General features: G+C 36.7%; 3 protein-coding genes across 3 annotated transcripts in view; 2 read left to right on the forward strand and 1 right to left on the reverse strand.

Annotated features, from left to right (window-relative positions):
* Nucleotides 1–152: 152 nt before the first annotated feature.
* Nucleotides 153–3,278, forward strand: CFAP144 (cilia and flagella associated protein 144). Its single transcript, XM_034414820.3, has 4 exons — nt 153–291; nt 1,119–1,178; nt 2,731–2,834; nt 3,006–3,278. Exons 1-4 carry the CDS (start codon nt 156–158, stop codon nt 3,114–3,116), a joined length of 411 nt encoding a protein of 136 aa, XP_034270711.1. The 5' UTR covers nt 153–155; the 3' UTR covers nt 3,117–3,278.
* Nucleotides 2,947–13,629, reverse strand: EBNA1BP2 (EBNA1 binding protein 2). Its single transcript, XM_034414822.2, has 10 exons — nt 13,462–13,629; nt 11,994–12,108; nt 10,089–10,172; nt 9,242–9,408; nt 8,606–8,729; nt 6,923–7,012; nt 6,649–6,724; nt 5,750–5,843; nt 4,200–4,362; nt 2,947–4,091 (listed from the first exon to the last, which is right to left on the reverse strand). The coding sequence occupies exons 2-10, from the start codon at nt 12,066–12,068 to the stop codon at nt 4,044–4,046; spliced, it is 921 nt and encodes a 306-aa protein (XP_034270713.1). The 5' UTR covers nt 12,069–12,108; nt 13,462–13,629; the 3' UTR covers nt 2,947–4,043.
* CFAP57 (cilia and flagella associated protein 57) overlaps nt 13,583–20,530 on the forward strand; it is a 29,921-nt gene continuing 22,973 nt past the window's right edge. The window contains exons 1-5 of the mRNA XM_034414821.3: nt 13,583–14,080; nt 15,778–16,094; nt 18,269–18,552; nt 18,913–19,120; nt 19,754–19,906. Coding sequence (XP_034270712.1) covers nt 13,924–14,080; nt 15,778–16,094; nt 18,269–18,552; nt 18,913–19,120; nt 19,754–19,906 — 1,119 coding nt within the window. The 5' untranslated portion in view covers nt 13,583–13,923. The remainder of the gene's footprint in view (nt 14,081–15,777; nt 16,095–18,268; nt 18,553–18,912; nt 19,121–19,753; nt 19,907–20,530) is intronic.

Below are 20,530 nucleotides of genomic sequence, written 5' to 3' on the forward strand. Positions count from 1 at the left end.
TGAAAAGAGGAGAGGCGGAGTTAGGATTCCCGGTTTGAGACGTTCTTAAGTCAATAGCTGGGAGACCAGAAAGCGACCGTCTCCGCCCTTGGATACGCTCCGGCCGGAGACAACATCGGAGGAGATCCTGGAGCGATTGAACCAAGTAACGCCGCATGGCTGGGATTAAAGGGGTCGTAAAGGAACCATTGGACCCAGTCAGTCAGAACAAGATCTTCACTGAGACGGTCCAGAAAGAGCTGCGATGCCAGCGCCTGCACACTGAGTATGCGTTAAACCCGCTCATGAAAGGCAAGTGAGCGGTTTTGTCAAATACAGGTAGTCCTCGATTTACAAGGGTTCATTTAGTGACCGTTCAAAGTTACAAGGGCACTGAAAAAGTGATTTGTGGTGATTTTTCACACTTAACGACCGCCGCAGGATTCCCCACGTTCACATGTTCAAAATCCAGGTGCCTGGCATGTGGTTCGTGTTTATGACACTTGCAATGTCCTGGGGGCATGTGATCAGCTTTTGCGACCTTCTAACAAGTCAACAGGGAAACCAGAGTCACTTAACAAACACAATACCAACAACTGCATTGGCATCCTTCAGTCTCAAGAGACTATGGTATCGTCCTCTGGAAAGAGGTCCTAAAACAGCATCTAGTGTGACTAAAAAGGCCAATTCGAGAGTGACACTCTCAATAACGGCAGTGGTTCACTTAACAACTGTGGTGAGAAAAATTGTAAAATGGGGAAAAGCTCACTTAATGAATATTTCACTCGGCAAGATAAATTTTGGGTCGTAACTTGACTACGTGTATTGCTCCCTTTCCCTTCCTTTTTTTAACATATCCTAGCCATTGAATGTAATAAACACCTGATGTAGGCCATACTGATATGAAAAGGGAGTGGGACGAAACAATGATAAAGATCTGGCTGAAATCATGGGTTCTCTATGCATGTTTTTGGTTCTGCAAAACTCAGCATTTCAAACTAAATGTTCCCAAACAAAGCAAGGTAAGGAGAAAATATTAACTTTCTCATTCTTTTATGGTAGTCTAAAGCAAAGTTTAAGAGTGCCTTAATTTGAAGATCAGCAATAGCTAATTTCATAATCTTCCTTTTGATCTCCAGTTCATGCCTTAACTGGGAAACCTGCCTCTTGGCATGATAACTTAGAGGAACCTGAAGATGGTAAGACACATTTTTTTTAATTGCAGTTTGTTATGGATGCCACTGATATTTTATTATTATGGTTGGTTGCAAGTGAGCCAGATGTTTAGACTGGTATCAGTATTACTATCCGTTCACAAAACTGTGAAGTCACAGCTGCCAGTCCTTTAACTTTCATATGCAGTTTTTCGCAAGCACCTAGGATGTCTTAATTTTATTATGGTTCATCGTAGTTAGCCAGATGTTCAGATTGGATGTGGCATTTTTGTCCACCTATTAAGCCCTTTCCAAGGACCTGGGATAGGCAGTGTGGATGTTTGGTGATATTACAGACATTGTCACAAGATGTAAGTTGTTCAAGTAAAGCTGTTTTTCAATTGATTTATGGTGAATTTGTCAATGCCGATGGTGCTCGTTGTTTTAGGATTGCACCCAAGGCACCTATTACTAATGGTACTGCCTTTGTTTTCTTAAAAGTTCAAAAAAGTGCTTACATGTCCTGTCTTTAAAATGGTGCCATAAAATTTGGCTTCAGCTCTTTTATTCACACAAGCCTATCTCAATCATATTATTCCCTTTTGGGTTAACTAAACATTGTGTAAAATTCTGCAAAGAAATTAGGGAATGAGGTAAGAGGGGGGGAAAGAGGAAATATAACTAAATCTACTTTGCAGGATCCACTCTGGGTTGGTCACTGGGACCAGAGGTTTAGTCTTCAAAGCTGTTGGCCTCGTGCTGGAGCCCATCCTCAGGGAACGTCTCTCTCATCAGAATGTGAAACAAAACACAAACACAAATCTAAAAGTACTCTAAAACGAAAAGTGAGCACCTTAGATGGGTGTAAGAGTTGCTTCTTGGCCAAGATCAAGTGCGGAACTTTTTTTTGTCTCCCATATTTTCAAAAAAGTATCTTCTGCAATATTTTGTATGTCTATAAATTATACAAAGTATTGTTTAAAACTTAATAGCAGGATAGAAGATTTCTTGGAATTGGAAGGGAACCAGATGCCAAGCAAAATCAATTTTCAGGACAAAATCTAGATCAGAATGAGAATCCATGACACAAAAATATGAGCATGTTATTGGATAGAAATTATTCATGAACTACAATTTTGCATTAAAAACAGGGAAAGGTTAAATGCAGTTTCACACTGAAGTATTATGTCAAAAGGAATGTATGTCTTGCATTTTTGCTTCATTAAACATACAAGATATAAACGCCTGCCAAAACTGCTTAGCTTTTTCCCAGAAAGAACAATTAAAGCAATTTAATAAACTAAAATTTTATGCGGTTGGTGTTCTATTTTATGTCAGTCATCTTGTGACAGTATTTCTTGAATAGCATACTGTATACGGTATTCCAAAGTTAAAAAAATACCTAATACTGGATACAGATCTGTAAAAGATATACAAACCAAAATACCATTAAATGTTCAATAGAACACACTATTTACATAACTCTAAGTAAAATTCACTATTTATATAACTAAGTAACCTAGTTCCACACATCTACTATTTCAACCCACCTAATTGAAACTACCTAATAATTACTGTCAATGCTTTAACTCAACAGCTAAATTCCTAAAGCTTATTCATCATGCTGCACTTGAGCCACCCAAGAAATACACAGAACCACAATGTGAAAGTCAGGAAATTGGTTGGTTTTCCACACCGTTGGTAAGTAAACGATACCATTTTGAAACATTAGAATCATGAGGAAAGCCTTCAAAAGGTTCATGTAGCATCAAATGGGTTATCAGATGAGAGGAAGTTATATTGAAGCATCCAACACTTTGTTCCTTCTTTTATTTCAATGCTCTTCTGTTATAATCATATTCTCTTTCACAGATCAGTATCAACCGGAACGATACTAGGCTGCACTTCCCAAGTCGGAGCACTGAAATCAGCAGGTACATGGCTGCTCTCTGGCGCCTGAAGCAGATGACCAAAAGTAAATAAGGGCATAGTAACATCGCGGGATCTTACTGTAAAGATGTTAAACTTTCATTTAGGATTCCTGCCCTGCAAGATTATCATCTTGTCATTGTAATTGGTTATTTTAACAAAGGAAGCTGTCTTGCTCTTTGAACTTTTAGCGGTTGCAATAAACTTGTTCCCAAATTGTGTGTGTGTGTGTGTTTCGTAAGATACCTAGGCAATGAATTTCTCATCCATAACTACGCCATCTCTCCGAGTACTTATATGCATGAGTGATCAATGCACAATTCATGAGATGGCGCAGTGGTTAGGGTGCAGTACTGCAGCTACTTTAGCTGACTGCTAGTTCAAATCTCACCGGCTCAAGGTTGACTCAGCCTTCCATCCTTCCAAGGTGGGTAAAATGAGGACCCAGATTGTTGGGAGCAATATGCTATTTAGTATACTGTCTTTGGTGTAAGCTGCCCAGAGTCCTTGGAGAGTGGGCGGCATAGAAATATGAATAATAAAAAAATATAAATGATACTCAAAGGGTGGGAGCAATCGAGTGCCATTATGTGAAGGAAGTAATGAAGAGGTCAAACATGGGCGCTACTGCCATACTTGCAGGCCCTACATTGCTTTTGCATGATAGGCAAAGAATTGGAAGACTTTGATATCCTCCCCAATTATTCCAGTATGCATCTTTCCAAACCTTGAAGAAGGAGGATGAAACCATCAATACTTTTTAATTCACTTAAGGAATTTTCAAACTAGTCTGAAAGGAAAGGCAACAAAAAGCATCTATTTGTCATTTGTGTGTGAATAGTATTATGCTCAGGATCAAACAGAAACATCTGCCATGCACACCCATAACCAGGGAGGCTCACGTTCCATATCTGTTCATGGTTATATGCCAATATTGTGTATGGAGCTGGGCTCAAAATGTCATTCCATTTCCAATCCTGATCACGAACGGCTCTTAATTTTCTGCCTCATCTTTTTGCCAGGCCTCTTCTGAAAAGAGAGGGAAAAAAATATAGAATTCACTAGTCTTACCAGAATAGTCACACTTGCTCCTCTAGTGATCCAATTGTAGCATGTAATAACCCAACTGTAACTTACTTTGGCACCCTTTTTTCCTGCTTTTCCACTTCCCTTCTTGTGGGCTTTGCTAGCACGGAAGCTGGACACATCATTGTAGCTTTCCTTGGTGTTCCATTTGGACCCTTTCTTTCTGCCACCAAAGCCAAATTTCTGATTCTTGTAGCGTCTTTTTGCATTTGGTCTGAAAGAAAAGACAATATGTCAGTCACAACTAGGTATTTGTTCCTACAAATTAAAAAAAAAAAGAAACTTTGGCCCATACATGTTCTGTTTCTTCAAAATAGCCAAATATTACACTTTCTGCCAGACTCGGTTTCAGTAAACATTCCTCTTAATCTAGCAAAAAGACTATTCAATCTCTATTCAAGATCATTTTCTAAATGCTAGATGTCAGCACCTGATTTAAATTTTCTCCATATGTACAAGTCACAACATAGTTAGTTCTGTTTTATAAGACAGTTTTTGCATTTTGGAAATGCAGGTTTTAAATGTTCATATTTATGATATTCCGTATTTTTTGGTGTATAAGACGCACTCCACCCCCCACCCCAAAAGTGGGTGGAAATGTCTGTCTTATACAGCAAATGTTGCCGAAGCTCCACCCACCCGCCGGCCCCCAGCCTTTGGCCTCTGCCTCCCAGCAATTTGCTTCCTTGCAGCAAGCAGCAAGCAGCAAACAGCATGGTCAGTTTCAGCATAGCCTAATTTAGCACGAGCAGCTGATTGGCGGTTGGATCTGCCTCCCAGAATCCCGCCTATCAGCTGTTTCAGGCTGCAGGGATCACCACCGCTGCTGCCTATTGCTGCCTCCACACGCCCCATTTTCAGCCTGTTTCAAGTGGCGGGGATTACCGCTGCTCCATCAATCCCCGCCACCTGGAACGGGTCGAAAATGGGGTGCACGGAGGCCAAAAACGGGAAACACAGAGGCTGAAAATGGAGCGATGGAGGCGACAGTGGCAATCCCCACAGCCTGGAACAGCTGATAGGTGGTATTCTGAGAGGCAGATCCAACCGCAAATCAGCTGCTTGTGCTAAACCAGGCTGTGCTGAAGCTGACCAGACTGTTTGCTGCAAGGAGGCAAATTGCTGGGAAGGCAGAGGCAGATTTTTTTTTCTTGTTTTCCTCCCCAAAAATAGTCCGGAGCATCTTATAGTCCAAAAAATACAGTAACTCCTTTTAGATGATTTTATACATGATGCTCACTCCTTTATTTCATTCAGTTATTAAGGCTTCTAAAAGACACTTTTTAAAAGTCTTGAAAATGATAGAGAGTGCATACAATCACTGACAGTCCCCCAAATAAAGTAATTGCACCACAGAAATTATGATAACCTTTCTTCGTGGATCAACCTTTGCTCTTGGTTGTGTGGACAGCCACTTGTCTGAAATGGTATAGACCAGAGGTCTCCAACCATGAAGACCCCTGGTATAGACTCCCCTGCTCATGTAGGGAGTTGGACTACATGACATCCAAGATCCCTTCCAAATCTTCTATTTTATTCTATTCCATTCCATTTTATTACAAAAGACTCATATTCAGAACAAAGATGCACTTCATTCTTACCCCTTCTTTATTGGCTGTCTCTCTGTTCCTTCCTTCTTCTTCTGAGGTTCAGATGATTTTTCACCTTCCAGGAATTCCAGCTTGTCCAAGAGACCTTACATGAAAAAAGGAATAAGTGGCTACAGCCTTCTGGCGCTCTTAACCCTTGGATCCCAAAGTTCTATAATATTTTATGCATATCAAACCAAATTTAAAGAAAGTTATTCTATGGTTATCTTAACATAAAGAAGCATTTACTTTTTAGAAAGTCCCAAATACATCCAATCACTGACTACCAAATGACATAACATTGAGCTTGTTAAATTTACAGTGATTTTACTAGATTCCCAAATCTATCAACCAGAAAATGGATCAGACAGTATTTTGAGGTGAGCATCTCTGAAACTGGTAGTTTGTTTTAAGTTCATAAGCCAATTATTCACAAAATAGCCACTCTTCTGTCATCAAATTTTCTTTATTTCTGCTGTCTATATGAAAAGGTCAGCTGACTGATGCAGCTATTAAACAAGGCTTACAGAGCCACTGAAATCTGTCGGTGGCTACAATCCACATTCTACTTTTTCTTTTTTTTGTAGTGAATTAATAGAATGGAGAAAAGTAGGCAAAAGGAGAAAGTCTGCAGAAAATCAGAAGTCTGCAGAAAAACTATGAACAGAAGCAAGTGACCATAGCTGACATTTAATGGAGGATCCCTTATCAGTTAACATAGGTACTGATTGTCCAGTTGTAAATATAAAACTGTTACCAACATATAGTTGGTTCGATGATTCAGCCATAGCAGACTATTTACTGGCACAACAAGCCTTTATTAAGCTGCTGATGCTGAAACTCATGTTTTCTTGTTATCACAGCTTCTTACTCTTTTTCTAAAATTGAGAGGTGGGAAGGAAGTGACTCACCCTTCTGATATTTTTTGACTGCATTCAACATTGTGGACTTCTCTTTCTGTCTCTTCTGCAACACGTCAATTTGAATCTATCAACAAGAAAATCAAACATGAGCCTTGCTCTCCCTTGTACCTGAACTTTTCCAAAATTTTCCAATTTTATGGATTTGCAGATATATATGGTTCTCATATAGCTTCTGAGGAATTCTGTCTCTTGACTGAAAATCTTCCAAGCAAAACAGTTTGAATGAATTGAAAAGATTTTTGTCATCCAACTGCAAGTGTACCTGTTTGCCGTATTTTCTTAGGGCACGGAGTTGTTTGGCCTTTTCAGACTTTTCCATAGATTCTTTTTTGCTCTTCAGCTTTTCACGAATCTAATGCAAAACAATATGGTTTTTGTTGTTATTTTTTTAGCAGATGAAAGCATACTCCTACTGTTTAGACATGACAAAGACTTTTTCAGGTTTTTGTAACAATGCTACAGCATTTTAAATATGTTATTAAATTTTATCATCACTTTGCATCTTCAGGGCCTATTCTGACAAGGTTCACCAGCATTTCACACTAGGCAAGATAGCCATGTCAGAATACATATCCAACCATAACACATAATAGTTAAAGCAAAAAGCTATTTTAAGCACACAAATACATATTCAATGCCCCAAATGTATTATAACTTTAGATGGCAACTTTCACTAACTTAAGGACCACACTAGCTTCACACTGCACGTCACTCCAAAACTGAGTGGAGCCAGATCCCAAAGTGGGAGGTGGAGAGGACATAACTTAATTTTAATCTTTTTAAAAAAATTGAAAATAAAATAAAAGCTGTCCCCTTTTTCTTTATCAATAAGGGACATTGTAGGACTGAATCCCCCCTTTTTGTAGAAATCTCCCCTAAAAACACTATAGTATTTGCTGCCTTGAATTACATATAAAATAATAAAGGTGGGATAAAAATCTAATCTATAAATAAAAACTAAATGGATGTTTCTAAGGGGGAGAGGTAAACTCCCCACAGGGAAAAAGATCAGCCTGAATTATAAGGGGGAAATAAAGAAATGAGATAGGTTTCATTTATTAAAATGTATAGCCCACCAAAGTTGCCAAGACTTCAGGTAGCTCAGATAAAAGTTGATAAAAAACATAAAAGCATGAACAGAAACATTAAATACGATGCATTATGTCTTAAAATTAATAATCTAAGATATTGTGAAAACTAAACATTGTTTTTACATATCTGTTTCCTGTTTTTTCCAGTAGATGTTCACTTGTTTTATTTTAGATATTCACTGGCATAAATAATACTAACTATAAATTTCCATATAAAACTATTTCGCATATATATAAAATAGAAAGATAAATAGATGATTAAAAGCTATGGAATAAATAAAAGACCAAAGGTTCAATATTAATTTCAATATTGTTACTAAGGAGGATTCACCATAACTATATACAATATAATTCCATAGAAGTAATAAAATCTACCAACTTATTCTGTATGTTCTAAAAAAATTTAGAGAAGTAGAAATATGACTCCAATAGTAAATTCCTAGTAATATTCTGTGCTAAAACAATAAACAGCATATCTCAAAATAACTAAACAACAATACAGGTCTATGTCTTATTGGTCCCATTATCTTTTATCAAGAATGAGTGAAGGAAGAGCACTGCAGGATAGCAAGGTAATAGGACCTTCTATATTACAGGACTTTTAGCTGCATAAATTATGCTACAGTATATAACTTTAACTATTAGTTATGTGAAGATTAGGAGGCTTAATGTTACTCTTGTCAATTACGTAAACATATCACATTAATTCCCACTTCTACATTCCTGTGCAAGCTTTGAAACCAATATCTTCAAAATTCTAGAACAGATGTGACACAAGTTTCTCTCCCACAGAGCAACGCTCATTAATAATGACAGCTAGAAGAGGTGTGAAATTGAAGACTTATAAATCTTACTTTTTGCATCTGCTGATCGGTTTTTGCCATCTCTGCAAAATAATCATCAGGCCGCCTTGTGGGGATTTTAAACTGATGTAACCGAGGTAACGCTTCCAGAACAGAGGCTTGGGCTTGATGATAACTGGGGAAATCAGAACCAACATTACTATTTCTAATCAGTGGCTAAATATTCCAAAAAATTCAGGATTTGTGGCCTATTAAACATACACTTCACTGAAATAAAAAATATCTAATCTAGCTGCCTTTTCCAGCTGAAATCATTGCTGCTATGGAGGCACTCAAGAGGTAAGCTTTTTAATATGCATTGTCAAACAACTGCAGCTATACAAATAGTGTCAATATGCTAATAAGTTGTTACATGTGCAGTGGGAAGTAAAAGAACTTATTATTAACATTATATCAACATATAGTTTATACATAGTGTGGTGGACCAGTTAACACACATTATTAAGCTATATTACTTCTGTTTCGTATATAAGAATCCATTCATTATGGATTAGTGCCCTATGTCGACCTGTCTAGCACTTCATGTGAACTCACACTGTATCATCTATTGTGCATGAGAATGAAACAAAGGCTGCATATAAGACTCCCAGCATAAGAGAAACTTTTGCCTTATACATTAAGACTTACAAGTTCATTTCTCTTTTAAAGTCATCTTCAGGGTCAACAGAATCCTTTTCAACTATGTTCTTAGAAGCTGCACCGGTGACATTTGTTTGCAGCGGAGAGGTAATATCAAGCCTTTCGACCCAGGACAGGTTTCTTTGGAATTCAGACAAGCATCGTTTCAATCCATCCTAGGAAGATCATATTAATTCTACATAACCTCAATGCTTAGATGTTTCTCCATATCAGTTAATACATCATATTATCCAAACTACCACTCAGAATGGTTGCAGATGTTATTCATTTTAAAGCAAGCAATATGATTTTGCACTAACACACCAATTTCTCTCAAAAAGCCAGATTCCAGTTATATGCCCATCAGACAAAATGTGCAATATTTAAAAATTCTAATCAATGAATGTTAGGTATTCTGAGTTTAAGATCTTCCTAACAAAGATCTACAGTACATAGAAAATGTAGTGCTTTGTTACAGTGGCAGCATGCTCCACTAGTCTCTATTACGTTCGTATTACGTTCGTATTACGCTCATATTACGGTATAGTACGTTCATAATATACCAAACTGAAAACACTGTACCTTTATAAATGGAATATTTTACTTGCCAACATTTTTAACTTTTTTTTTTTCAAAAACCAAGGAGTTAAAGCTTGTAACCAATCAACGACGCCTAATCTAAAAGGCTGGACCCATCGAGCTGTCAGATAAATAGACGCAACCCTTGAATGCTTGGTGTTGAATTTAGAATTCCAATTCAGTGTACTAAAAGGCTGATGTTTAAAAATACGAAGTAAACATTGAGTTGTTCAAAAACAACCAAAAAAGTGCAAACAACTGATATCGCAGTACTTACCACATTATTAAAGGTTTTTGGTCGTCCCTCCAACACAATATTTAAGCCCGGTTTCAATGAACCTTTAGCAAAGGCTTCCTGAAGCTATATTGAAAAAAGGTAGTATTTATGTTAACACATTACAAAATTAATATATACAAATATAAAACTGATCCCATTGATAAAAGAAGTGAGCATGTGACGTCAAAGCACATAAATGAGCACACAAGGGAAAAGAAACACCTGGTCAGTGATTGCCAAGCTACAGCATTTATCCTGATGCCACATGAGCATTTCTGGTTTAGATTAGATACTATGTATTGCACTGTGCAATTCTTAAGTGTGGCACAGTAACTAATACTGTCATTAACAGAGTTAACATGCAAACCTAAACTCACTATACTTTCAGGCACAGCCCCTTAACCTATTTGGGATAACAAACTGTTTTAATTATTACTAAGATAATTCAGCCTCATCTTAGTGACAATTGGTCAACCTTATCTGGCCTCAGACCCTAAAAAGGGTAAGATTACAGGGAGACAATCAAGGAATTCTATGGTTGCAGGTACATTCCTGCAGAAAGACAATGACAAACCACTTCTATACCCATTCATGGTTGAGTTAATGTAGTCATCATGGGTTAAGTTCTAATCAAGAATATCATTATCTTAATACAATATAGCAAGTCATGATAATACAAAAATGGAAACATGTGCATAGTTACATCACAACACAATTACCATCTTTATGTACAGTACTTGCATACCAACGTCTAATTGTCAGTTATCTCCCTTACAGATGTCCCAAAGGTGCTTTTTCAGGAGGCAACTAGACTTTGTTTTTTCTTTGAAGACGTTTTCATTGTATCCTCAGAGTCAGCGATAAACCTCCAAGTGCTTCATCAACCCTCTAAAACAGGGGTTGCCAATCTTTCAGACCTCAGGGACTACTAAATTCGTAATTTTAAATCCCACAGACCACTAATATTATTTTTTAAAAAAAAGATAAATAGTATTTAGTGCAATATAAAAAATGCAAATTATTTTTCTGTAGACCACCAAAATTTTCTCACGGACCACCAGTGATCCTCAGGACTACCAGTTGGTGACCGCTGCTCTAAAAGGATGCAAATGACCAGCTGTCCGCAAGGAATATAAATCCTTCCATTCCCCACCATCTAGTCAGAGCTGAAGAAGCTTTAACAGATTAACAGAGTTGGAAGGGACCTTGTAGATCTTCTAGTCCAACCCTACCCCCCCCCATGCCCAAGCAGGAGACCCTACACCATTTCTGACAAATGGCAATCCAGTTTTTTCTTGAAAGCTTCCAGTGATGAAGCTCCTCCAACTTCTGGAGAAGCGAAACATCTTCAAAGAAAAACCAAGAAAGTCCAGTTGCCTCCTGAAAAAGCACTTTTGGGACAACCATGACCTGGATGACTGAGAATCTCTATAGACTCTCCCTTACAGATATCTCTACCTTTACGATAATCATGTTTTGAATATTTGAAACACCTTGTATAAATATTAAATAGAATTATTTTAGCTATTTAAATAAACACATATCTCTGATTACAATGCAGCTACAAGTAATCTAAAGCAGCTATAAATTTTAAGATTATTGAAATTGTGTATAATTGTCCTAGACAAATTAAAGCAGAATAATAGAGTTGGAAGGGACCTTGGAGGTTTTCTAGTCCAACCCCCTGCTCAGGCAGGTCCTATATCATTTCAGGCAAATGGTTGTCCAACCTCTGCTTAAAGACCTCCAAAGCACTGTTCCAAAACAGCAGTGCTCCATATCAGCCTGCATTTATCAATTCACACAAGATCATTTAAAATTCAGCTTAAATGTTAATTTAATGTTTCATTCCTATAGTTTACACACTACTAGAATATTGGGGTATTTCTCAGGTGCCAAACATACCTCTTGATCTGCTATAACAGATTCTTCAGAATCAGAGGATAATGACAATTCTTGCTCCATTGCTATGGGCGGCATCTTAGACTGCTTTTTGAGATGTTTGGATTTTGCCTCCAAGCTACATCAAAACCAAGAAAATAATCAGACAACATACTGCAAATTCAAGCCATGGAACAAATTCAGAATTGGACTGCTAACTTCATCCTTCCCTCAGCAAGGCACAGACAATGTTAATTGATGAGGTTTTCCCCATCCATACATAAGCTCTATTAAATTAGGAGCTATTACTTGGTAGTACAGGGGTTTAAGGCACCCTGTTATTAAGCTTATTAAGACCAGCTGCCTGCAATTACTGCAGGGTTCGAATCTCGCCAAGGCTCAAGGTTGACTCAGCCTTCCATCCTTTCTAAGGTAGGTGAAATGAGGACCCAGTTTGTGGGGGCAATAAGCTGACTTTGTATAAATATACAAAAGGATGAAGGCTATTGCTGAGCACATTGTAAGCCGCCCTGAGTCTTCGGAAAAGGGCGGCATATAAATCAAATTAAAAAAAAATAAAAAATTATGCATCAATGTTTAAAATAACTGTATACATGAAAAACAACATGTCAATTTCATTTTAACCTGGAAAGTATTTTTCAAATACAATTCTGTACATGACCTGTTACTACATTTGACCTGGACTCTTTTAAAATAAGGATTCTACACTCTTTAACTATGATTATAGTTATAGAGCCGAGGTGGCGCAGTGGTTAGAGTGCTGTACTGCAGCTACTTCAGCTGACTGCTAGTTCAAGGTTGACTCAGCCTTCCATCCTTCCGAGGTGGGTAAAATGAGGACCCAGATTGTTGGGGGCAATATGCTATTTAGTATACTGTCCAGAGTCCTCGGAGAGTGGGCGGCATAGAAATATGATTAATAAATAAAAAATAAAATAATTATGCTTTATCAAACATAACTCTCAACTAATCTAAAACCTGATTTAATAGTTAAAAAGTACTATTGAACGCACTAAAGTGTTTAACTATCATGAAGTACTAAAAGTATTTGTGAAAAGTACTAAAGTGTTTTAACTATCATGACTTTGCTTTATATTTGTTTTAATCCAAGCCTCTATATAAGGAAATCCCCCTCCCCTTGGAACAGTCACTTTAAATTAAATGCAAAGGTATTCCATGTCATATCGGTATTTTGTAATTTCCATCTTTTTTTTTTTTTGCTTTGAAAATAAACAAAATACAAAACATGATCATCTACAGCCTATTGAATGTCCAATTACCCCTCTCTCTCCAATTATTAATTTTGCATTAAACCGAATCTAAAATTCCTTCCATTCTTCGGAATCCACTCCATTAACTATCTGCTTAAGAAATTCGATGCGGTCTCTATTTTAGATTAGCTATGGTCGATGCTTTTGTGTCTGCGAGCTTTAGATGTTTCTTTTTAAATTTCTAAAGGCGTCCTACTCACTTTGATCAACCGGTTCCCCCGGTGAATTCAACTTAGCCCGAAAAAAATCCCCTACAGCCATCCACCACGAGGAATTGTTAAAAAAAAAAAAGGGACTTCCGCTTTCCGTGGCTGTTCCATCTATTTCCGGTTCCGCTCCGCCAAATTGTTAGCCTTGTCCTGGGGACGCTGTCGCCATGGCAACCCCTTCTCTTCCCTCGCGCTCAGCCTTAGGGGCGCATCTTCTTCCTACTCTTTTCCCGAGCGGGGCTGAGGTCCTGAGGGAGAATTCTGGGCAGTTGGTAGCAATTTTTGAAAACGGATCGGAGCGAGCAACGAACAGAAGGAGCGAGACCGCCGAGAGTAGCCGAAGAGCCCCGTCCCAGGGAGGTTTATCCGTGAAGGGAAAGACCCCCTCCGCCTAATAAATCCTCTCCCGTTTGTCTCTCCTCTTTCTCACGCAGTTTTCTGAATTCAGTCGCCATGTCAGTGATTGTGGCTCAGGCTCTCCACATCTTTGGGTTCCAGTCCCGAGTAGCAAATAATATTTGCTTTTTTGATGAGCAGATAATAGTCTACCCCGCGGGAAATAGCTGTGTGAAATACCACATAGAACAGAAATGGCAGAAGTTCATCCCAGGTAAATTAGCTAATCCCCCTCCCCACTTTTCCCTCTATCATTTCTGATTCCGATACAAGAAGGGAGAAACCCAAAGGTGCTTTTTCAAGAGGCAACTGGACTTTCTGGTTTTTCTTTGAAGACGTTTCACTTCTCATCCAAGAAGCTTCTTCAGCTCTGAAGGGGAAAGTTCTATACCCTTGAAACTGTTTCCTTTGACTATAATACTCTTACAAAGAGATAATGGTTCTTATATATTGTTTGTTGTTTTCTCTCTTCGCTTGCAGGATTTAAATACAGGTGGTCCTCAATTTACAACAGTTCGTTTAGCGACGGTTCAAAGTTACAATGGCACTGAACAATGTGATTAATGAGTATTTTTCACAGTTACGACTTTTGTAGCGTCCCCATGATCGTGTGATCAAAATTCAGATACTTGGCAACTGGTTCATATTTATGACCATTGTTGTGTCCCAAGGTCATGTGATCACCTTTTGCAAACTTCTGACAAGCAAAGTCAATGGGGAAAATAAATTCATTTAGCAACCAGGCTACTAACTTCTCAGTTGCAGTGATTCACTTAATAACTATAGGCAAGAAAGATTGTAAAATGGGACAAAACTCAACTTAACAAATGTCCCATTTAACAACAATTGGGCTCAATTGTGGTCATAAGTCAAGGACCACTATAAGCTCATAAACTAACGAATTTGAAAACTTTAAAACTATGTATGGTGTTAAGTCCAATGTTAGTTGGTCTGAGAGAAAGTGACTGACCTTAAATCACCAGTGAGCTTCCATGGATGAGAATAGATTACAACATGGGTCTCCAACATCATAATTCAACACATTAATCATACTGGCTCTCATAAGTAGCATATTGAGATAACAATTTGGGGGAAGATAGCTATTTTACATTATTCATTCTTTCCAAATGTGAGGTACAAAGTTTGTTTTCACTATACTGCTCGTTTATCATCAGTGCTGATAAACAAAATACAGTAATATCTTTGTCTTTTACAATATACTTTACAGGTTAAATAAAAATATAGGCAATATGAACTTCCAGTTTACTTTTTAATGTTTACCAAGCTTTAGCTTTTGTTTAATGTACTCAGAATTGGATGCTTTTGCTTCTGTTTATCTTCTGTTTACTGTCACAGATGAATAACTATTTATTGGAAATAGTTACATTCTTAAATCTTAGATTTAAATTAGTATAGTTAATACTGTAAAACTAGCCACAGTTGTTAGATCTGTATATAATATGATTATAATAGTTTAAAACCTATATGAATTATTCTAGTTTTCATGTAAATATGCCAAAAAAGATAGGAGAAATTGTTTGAGGCCAAGCTAATTCAATTCACTTGAGTAATGTGAATTGCAAGGCACTAGACTTAAATCTAAATGAGGCAGTGATTTGCATGATCACAGTTAAATATGAGCCAATGATGAGCAAGTAAATTAAGAATTCTGTCAACAATTTCTATCTCTATTATAATGCAGAACTAGCATTTAAGCATTTTATGGATTTCTCATAATTTACTTAATTGCATTATTACTTGGAGATATATTAAAGTGTTTATTAGAAAATCAGGTGATTTATGTGGATAACCATAATATTGTAATTTGGTGCTATTTTGTCCCTAATCAAAATTTAACATTACGATGTTAAACTTACAGGAATTTCATATTTTTGTCTATGTACTATGTAGGCTCAGAAAAAAGCCAAGGGATGCTTGCACTAGCAATAAGTCCCAATCGACGCTATCTGGCCATTTCAGAGACACTTCAAGATAAACCAGCTATCACAATTTATGAACTGTCATCCGTCCCATGCAAGAAGCGGAAGATTCTGAATACCTTTGATTTTGCTGTGCAGGAATTTATCAGCCTGGCTTTTTCTCCTGATTCCAAATATTTAGTGGCACAGGCAGGACCTCCTGAATCACAGCTTGCCTATTGGATGTGGGAAAAACAAAGAACAATGGCAATTATTAGGGCTGATGTTCAGAATAACCCTCTTTATCAAGTAAGTTGAAGATAAGTAATATCTTGGGAACAATTAAGTGTCAGTAATTATGTTGGCCCTCTGGATACAGTATTGAAAAAAATATGTTACTGTAAAGATAGCTTCAGTGTGCAATTCCAGTTATCTCTATTCTGTATTTGTCTTGGTACATCCAAAAATGGTAGAAATTTCAATAGTTTGCAGATTGGCAAACCTGGGACAGCTTGTTCTGTTGTTGCTGCCACTTGCATAACAATCCAAACATGGTATTGTCCTAATCCAAAAATTCTTGCTTGTGTTTTGGAGACATGACTGTCAATTTAACTAGATGATCTCTAAGATATCTTCCAGCCCTTACATGATATAATTATGTGACTAATATTGCTCACAATAAAAGTAAGAGTTTTATTTGAGTTTATGGACAGAGAATTATGTAACTATAAAGGAGCGTAGGATAAATATCATACTACTTATCTGAAATTTCCAATATACCAATCTATTATTTTTTAATTACTATAGTTTGTTCGTTCTGTGATGATAATGTTGTCAAATCTTTATAGCCTAAAATTCTTATGTTCACATCTTTTTGTCATTATTTTTTGGGTCAGTTTTTTATCTCCCACAAGATGCTATTGGACTCGGAGAAAAATTATTATTTTTATTATCATTGTTGTAATATTTAATTAAAAGCCATTATTTTTATTAAAATAATTAATTAAATATTTTAATGCATTCATTATACTTAAGTTGTGCGAAATTAGTTTTCTTCATTTTTGAACAGCTGAACAACTCTCTCCTCTAACTTGAAGTGGGTAATGCAAAACGTTAATGATGTAGTACTGAATTAAGTTATATGTAGAATGACCGCTACAATTTTGCTTTTAACTAAATGGGGAACAATAATGTCTAAATATTTGAAAGACATCCTTTTCATGAGTGTGTAAAGGTTTCAGGCTAAGAAAAAAAAATGCTGAACAAAAAGAAAAAAGTCTGATGACATAAAGTAATCAACTTGCATGACTGAGTATGAAGCGTTTGCCGAACCACTCCTCAGGAATAATGTTAGGTTTGCCCATTGATCCATCACCATATCATGTATGAATGTGATCTTATTACACTTGGACTTATCACCAATTAATAGCATCCTGAGGTTCAGTATGTGCAGGAAATTAGCTTCCAGACTAGGAACTGGCTTAGCAGTGGAAATTTGCATAAGGTTGTTTCTTTTGTAAAAGAGGTCAGGCAAACATCTTTCTTATATTGTTTAAAAATTTAACATTCTAAATAATTGGGTTTTTTTCCTATGTTTTAGGAGCAAATGGCTTTAAACCATATTCATTTTTGTTTATGGGTTTTTTATTTAGCTATCATTACACAAAAAGCTGCCATGAATCAATCTGGATTTGGCGCCATACAAATCTAATAAATATATCTATACATGGTATAGAGAGTAGGAAAAATGACCTTGACAGAAATATACAGGAACTGGTACCATGGCAGCATCTGAAGGAAGAAATAGCAGACTAGATGGCTTTGTAAAGTGGAATCAACAACTCTGGCAGAATGAAGAGCTGATGAATAGATTGGTTCTTCAATAATTTATTTTAAGACAAGGTGTTACAAAATTGTTTATACTTGTGATGGAGATGATAAGTCACATGAATACTTTTTCTTTTGCTATATTTTTAATTTTCTTTTTCTCTTTTTCCCTTTCTCTCTTCTGCACTTCTACTTTTTTTACTTTTCTGCCTTTTTCAGTTTATATATTTAATTGTTATAAATAAATTAATTTGATAATGTTAATGACTATTTAAAAAATGAATAATTATACCAAGGGAAAGGTGGGTTGAAACATTTTTAGGTCCAGAACTATGAGTTAACATCCAGAAGTGATTCAGGTAGTTACTGATACTTTCCTAATTCAGTGGAGTATAAGAAGGAAGAAGGGGCACTGAATAATTACATTTGCAAGATTCTGTTAACATACTGGTAGTCAATCCCAATAAAAATAAGTTTAACCTTCCTGTGGATTTCTTGGTCTGGACTGCATAGTAAGGTTAACATACTGTATGTATATATACACACTAAATATAATAGAATTGTGTTGCCCTTGATTTTAATGAATTAAATCAATTAGTTGAATTGCACATACAATAATAATTATCAAATGATTGTGTATGTGTGTTTGTTTTCAGGTGAGCTTCAATCCTCAGGATAATACTCAAGTCTGTGTCATAGGAAATGGTATTTTCAAGTTATACAAATACACAGAAGGATCCTTAAAGCAGACCAATTTCATACGGGGAGAGCCCCAAAACTACTTGTCCCATGCCTGGCTATCTGAAGATAAAGTGATTGTGGGTACTGATATAGGCAAACTCTATTTATTTGATTCTGGTGATTTACGGTGGGAGACAAGTATTGAGCGGAAAGAGCCAACTGAAATGTTGAATGAAGAACCAGTTATAGAATCAGAAAGGTGAGATTTCTGCAAATTGTTCAATCAAAGATCAAAAATAAGCATAATTCAACAATTGGACTAAATCTCCAGTTTCTGATAAAGCTATATTATTATTATTGTACGATGACCTTGATCAAGTTATTATCTTTGAGTATTTTGCTTCCAGGAAACGTTCTTGATTTGTAAAATGTGTTTATTCAGAAATACTTTACTTTAAATCTTATACTTTAAATCTTAGAAATGTATACAGCACAGCAACTTTAAAATTACATATTGGGAAAACAACTATCTTAAAGGAGCACAATGTTTTTTTTTACACACTGTACAACAAATATTTGAAATTCTTAATTGCTCTCTTTGTCTCATTTACTTTTCAAGCCTCATTGAATTTCCTGTTACTAATTCCCCTGAGTACTCTACTGAGGCAGTTTCTGAAACTGAAGGGCAGCAGCAAACCTCTCTGCCCCGAGTCTCTGCTATTGCTGCATATTCCAAAGGATTTGCTTGCTCTGCTGGTCCAGGTATTGTTTTACTGTTTGAGAAATCAGATGAGAAAGATGGTTACCGAGAAAGTCGAGAGATTCGGGTACGTAAAAGTTATGAAGGGTATAATCCTTCATTTTGCTACTGTGAAACACTATTTCCCAGACCAGACTAGTAAAACTGATGCTTGGAAAGAGAAGACTGAGAGGGATGCTGCCAAACCAAACAAAAAACATACTATAGTGTTTGATAGTGACAAAGTTGTTATGTAATCCTCTCACCTAGTTCCGGTCCATCATATATGGTTAGTCATAGGGCCACACTTAAGAGAAAATTGTTCTGCTTATTTGTAGCACAAATGAATTGTGCACTGTGAATATTAGTCATCCCATAGGGATCAATATTCAAGTTTTAAATATGGTGGTGCAGTGGTTAGAATGCAGTACTGCAGGCAAACTCCACCTACAGCCCAGAGTTCAATCCTTGAGGAGGTTCAGAGTTGACTCAGCCTTCCATCCTTCAGTAAAATGGTCAGTAAAATGGGGACCCAGATTGTTGAAAGCAATATGCTGACATAGTAAACTACTCAGAGAATGCTGAAAAGCACTGTGGGGCAGTATATAAGTCTAAGTGCTATTGCTATTTAAAATGTGTTTTTAATTACTATTTTTCTGCAGAATTGCTGTAGGGATATATTTAAGGAAACAAAGTCTAATGTGGTTATTTTATTTTATAGATTCCTCAAGATCCATGCAGCAGTGATCCAAACCAATCAGATAAACAAGAGGTTGTGTGTATTGCCTTCAGCCCTGCAGAAGAGACACTTCTCATCAGCACAACTAAAAATCAGGTGTATTATCTTTCCATGTCATCAGCTGAGTTAACTAAAGTAAGTTATCTCAGAGCCCCCTCTGAGGGAGATGGGAGGTTTAGAAATATAAATATAAATAAATAATAAGTTCAAATAATAAAAAGAAGTACTACGCAGGCAACATTTAAAAATGTATTTCTGCAATGTAGAAACACTCTTAATAAGTGTGCATCAGACACATCCTCATGGTTGAGTTAAAATATTATTCACTACACTTTCAGTGAGCAGAAAATTTGCTGCTCCCACTAAAGATCCCTACCCTGTTACAGGTATTGTACCAACAAATATAATTACAGTGTTCTGGGCACATTAAGAGAGCCTCCACAGATTTCCCTCCCATCCCACAAAGTATTACCAGTTTGCAGAAAAATATCCACCAATCATACCTTAATATGGAATGAGGTTAGGGCAAGAGGCAACTTTTTAAAAATGGCTAGACACACTGCTTTTAAAGAAGATCAGAAATTCAGGTAATTGGCAGTATAACAATAAAATAACTCTTTACAATCCAGAAATTGGGGCATATTGTTTTGTTCATACATTGGCATTTTATTTCTGAATTCAGCTTAACTTGTCTTTAAAGCCCTAAACATTTTGAGCTGGATTCATCCACTCGTAATAGATTCCATTTTAAGGTTGACA

This window comes from Pantherophis guttatus, chromosome 3, assembly GCF_059756535.1.
Source record: "Pantherophis guttatus breed Tessera chromosome 3, ASM5975653v1, whole genome shotgun sequence".
NCBI lineage: Eukaryota > Metazoa > Chordata > Lepidosauria > Squamata > Colubridae > Pantherophis > Pantherophis guttatus.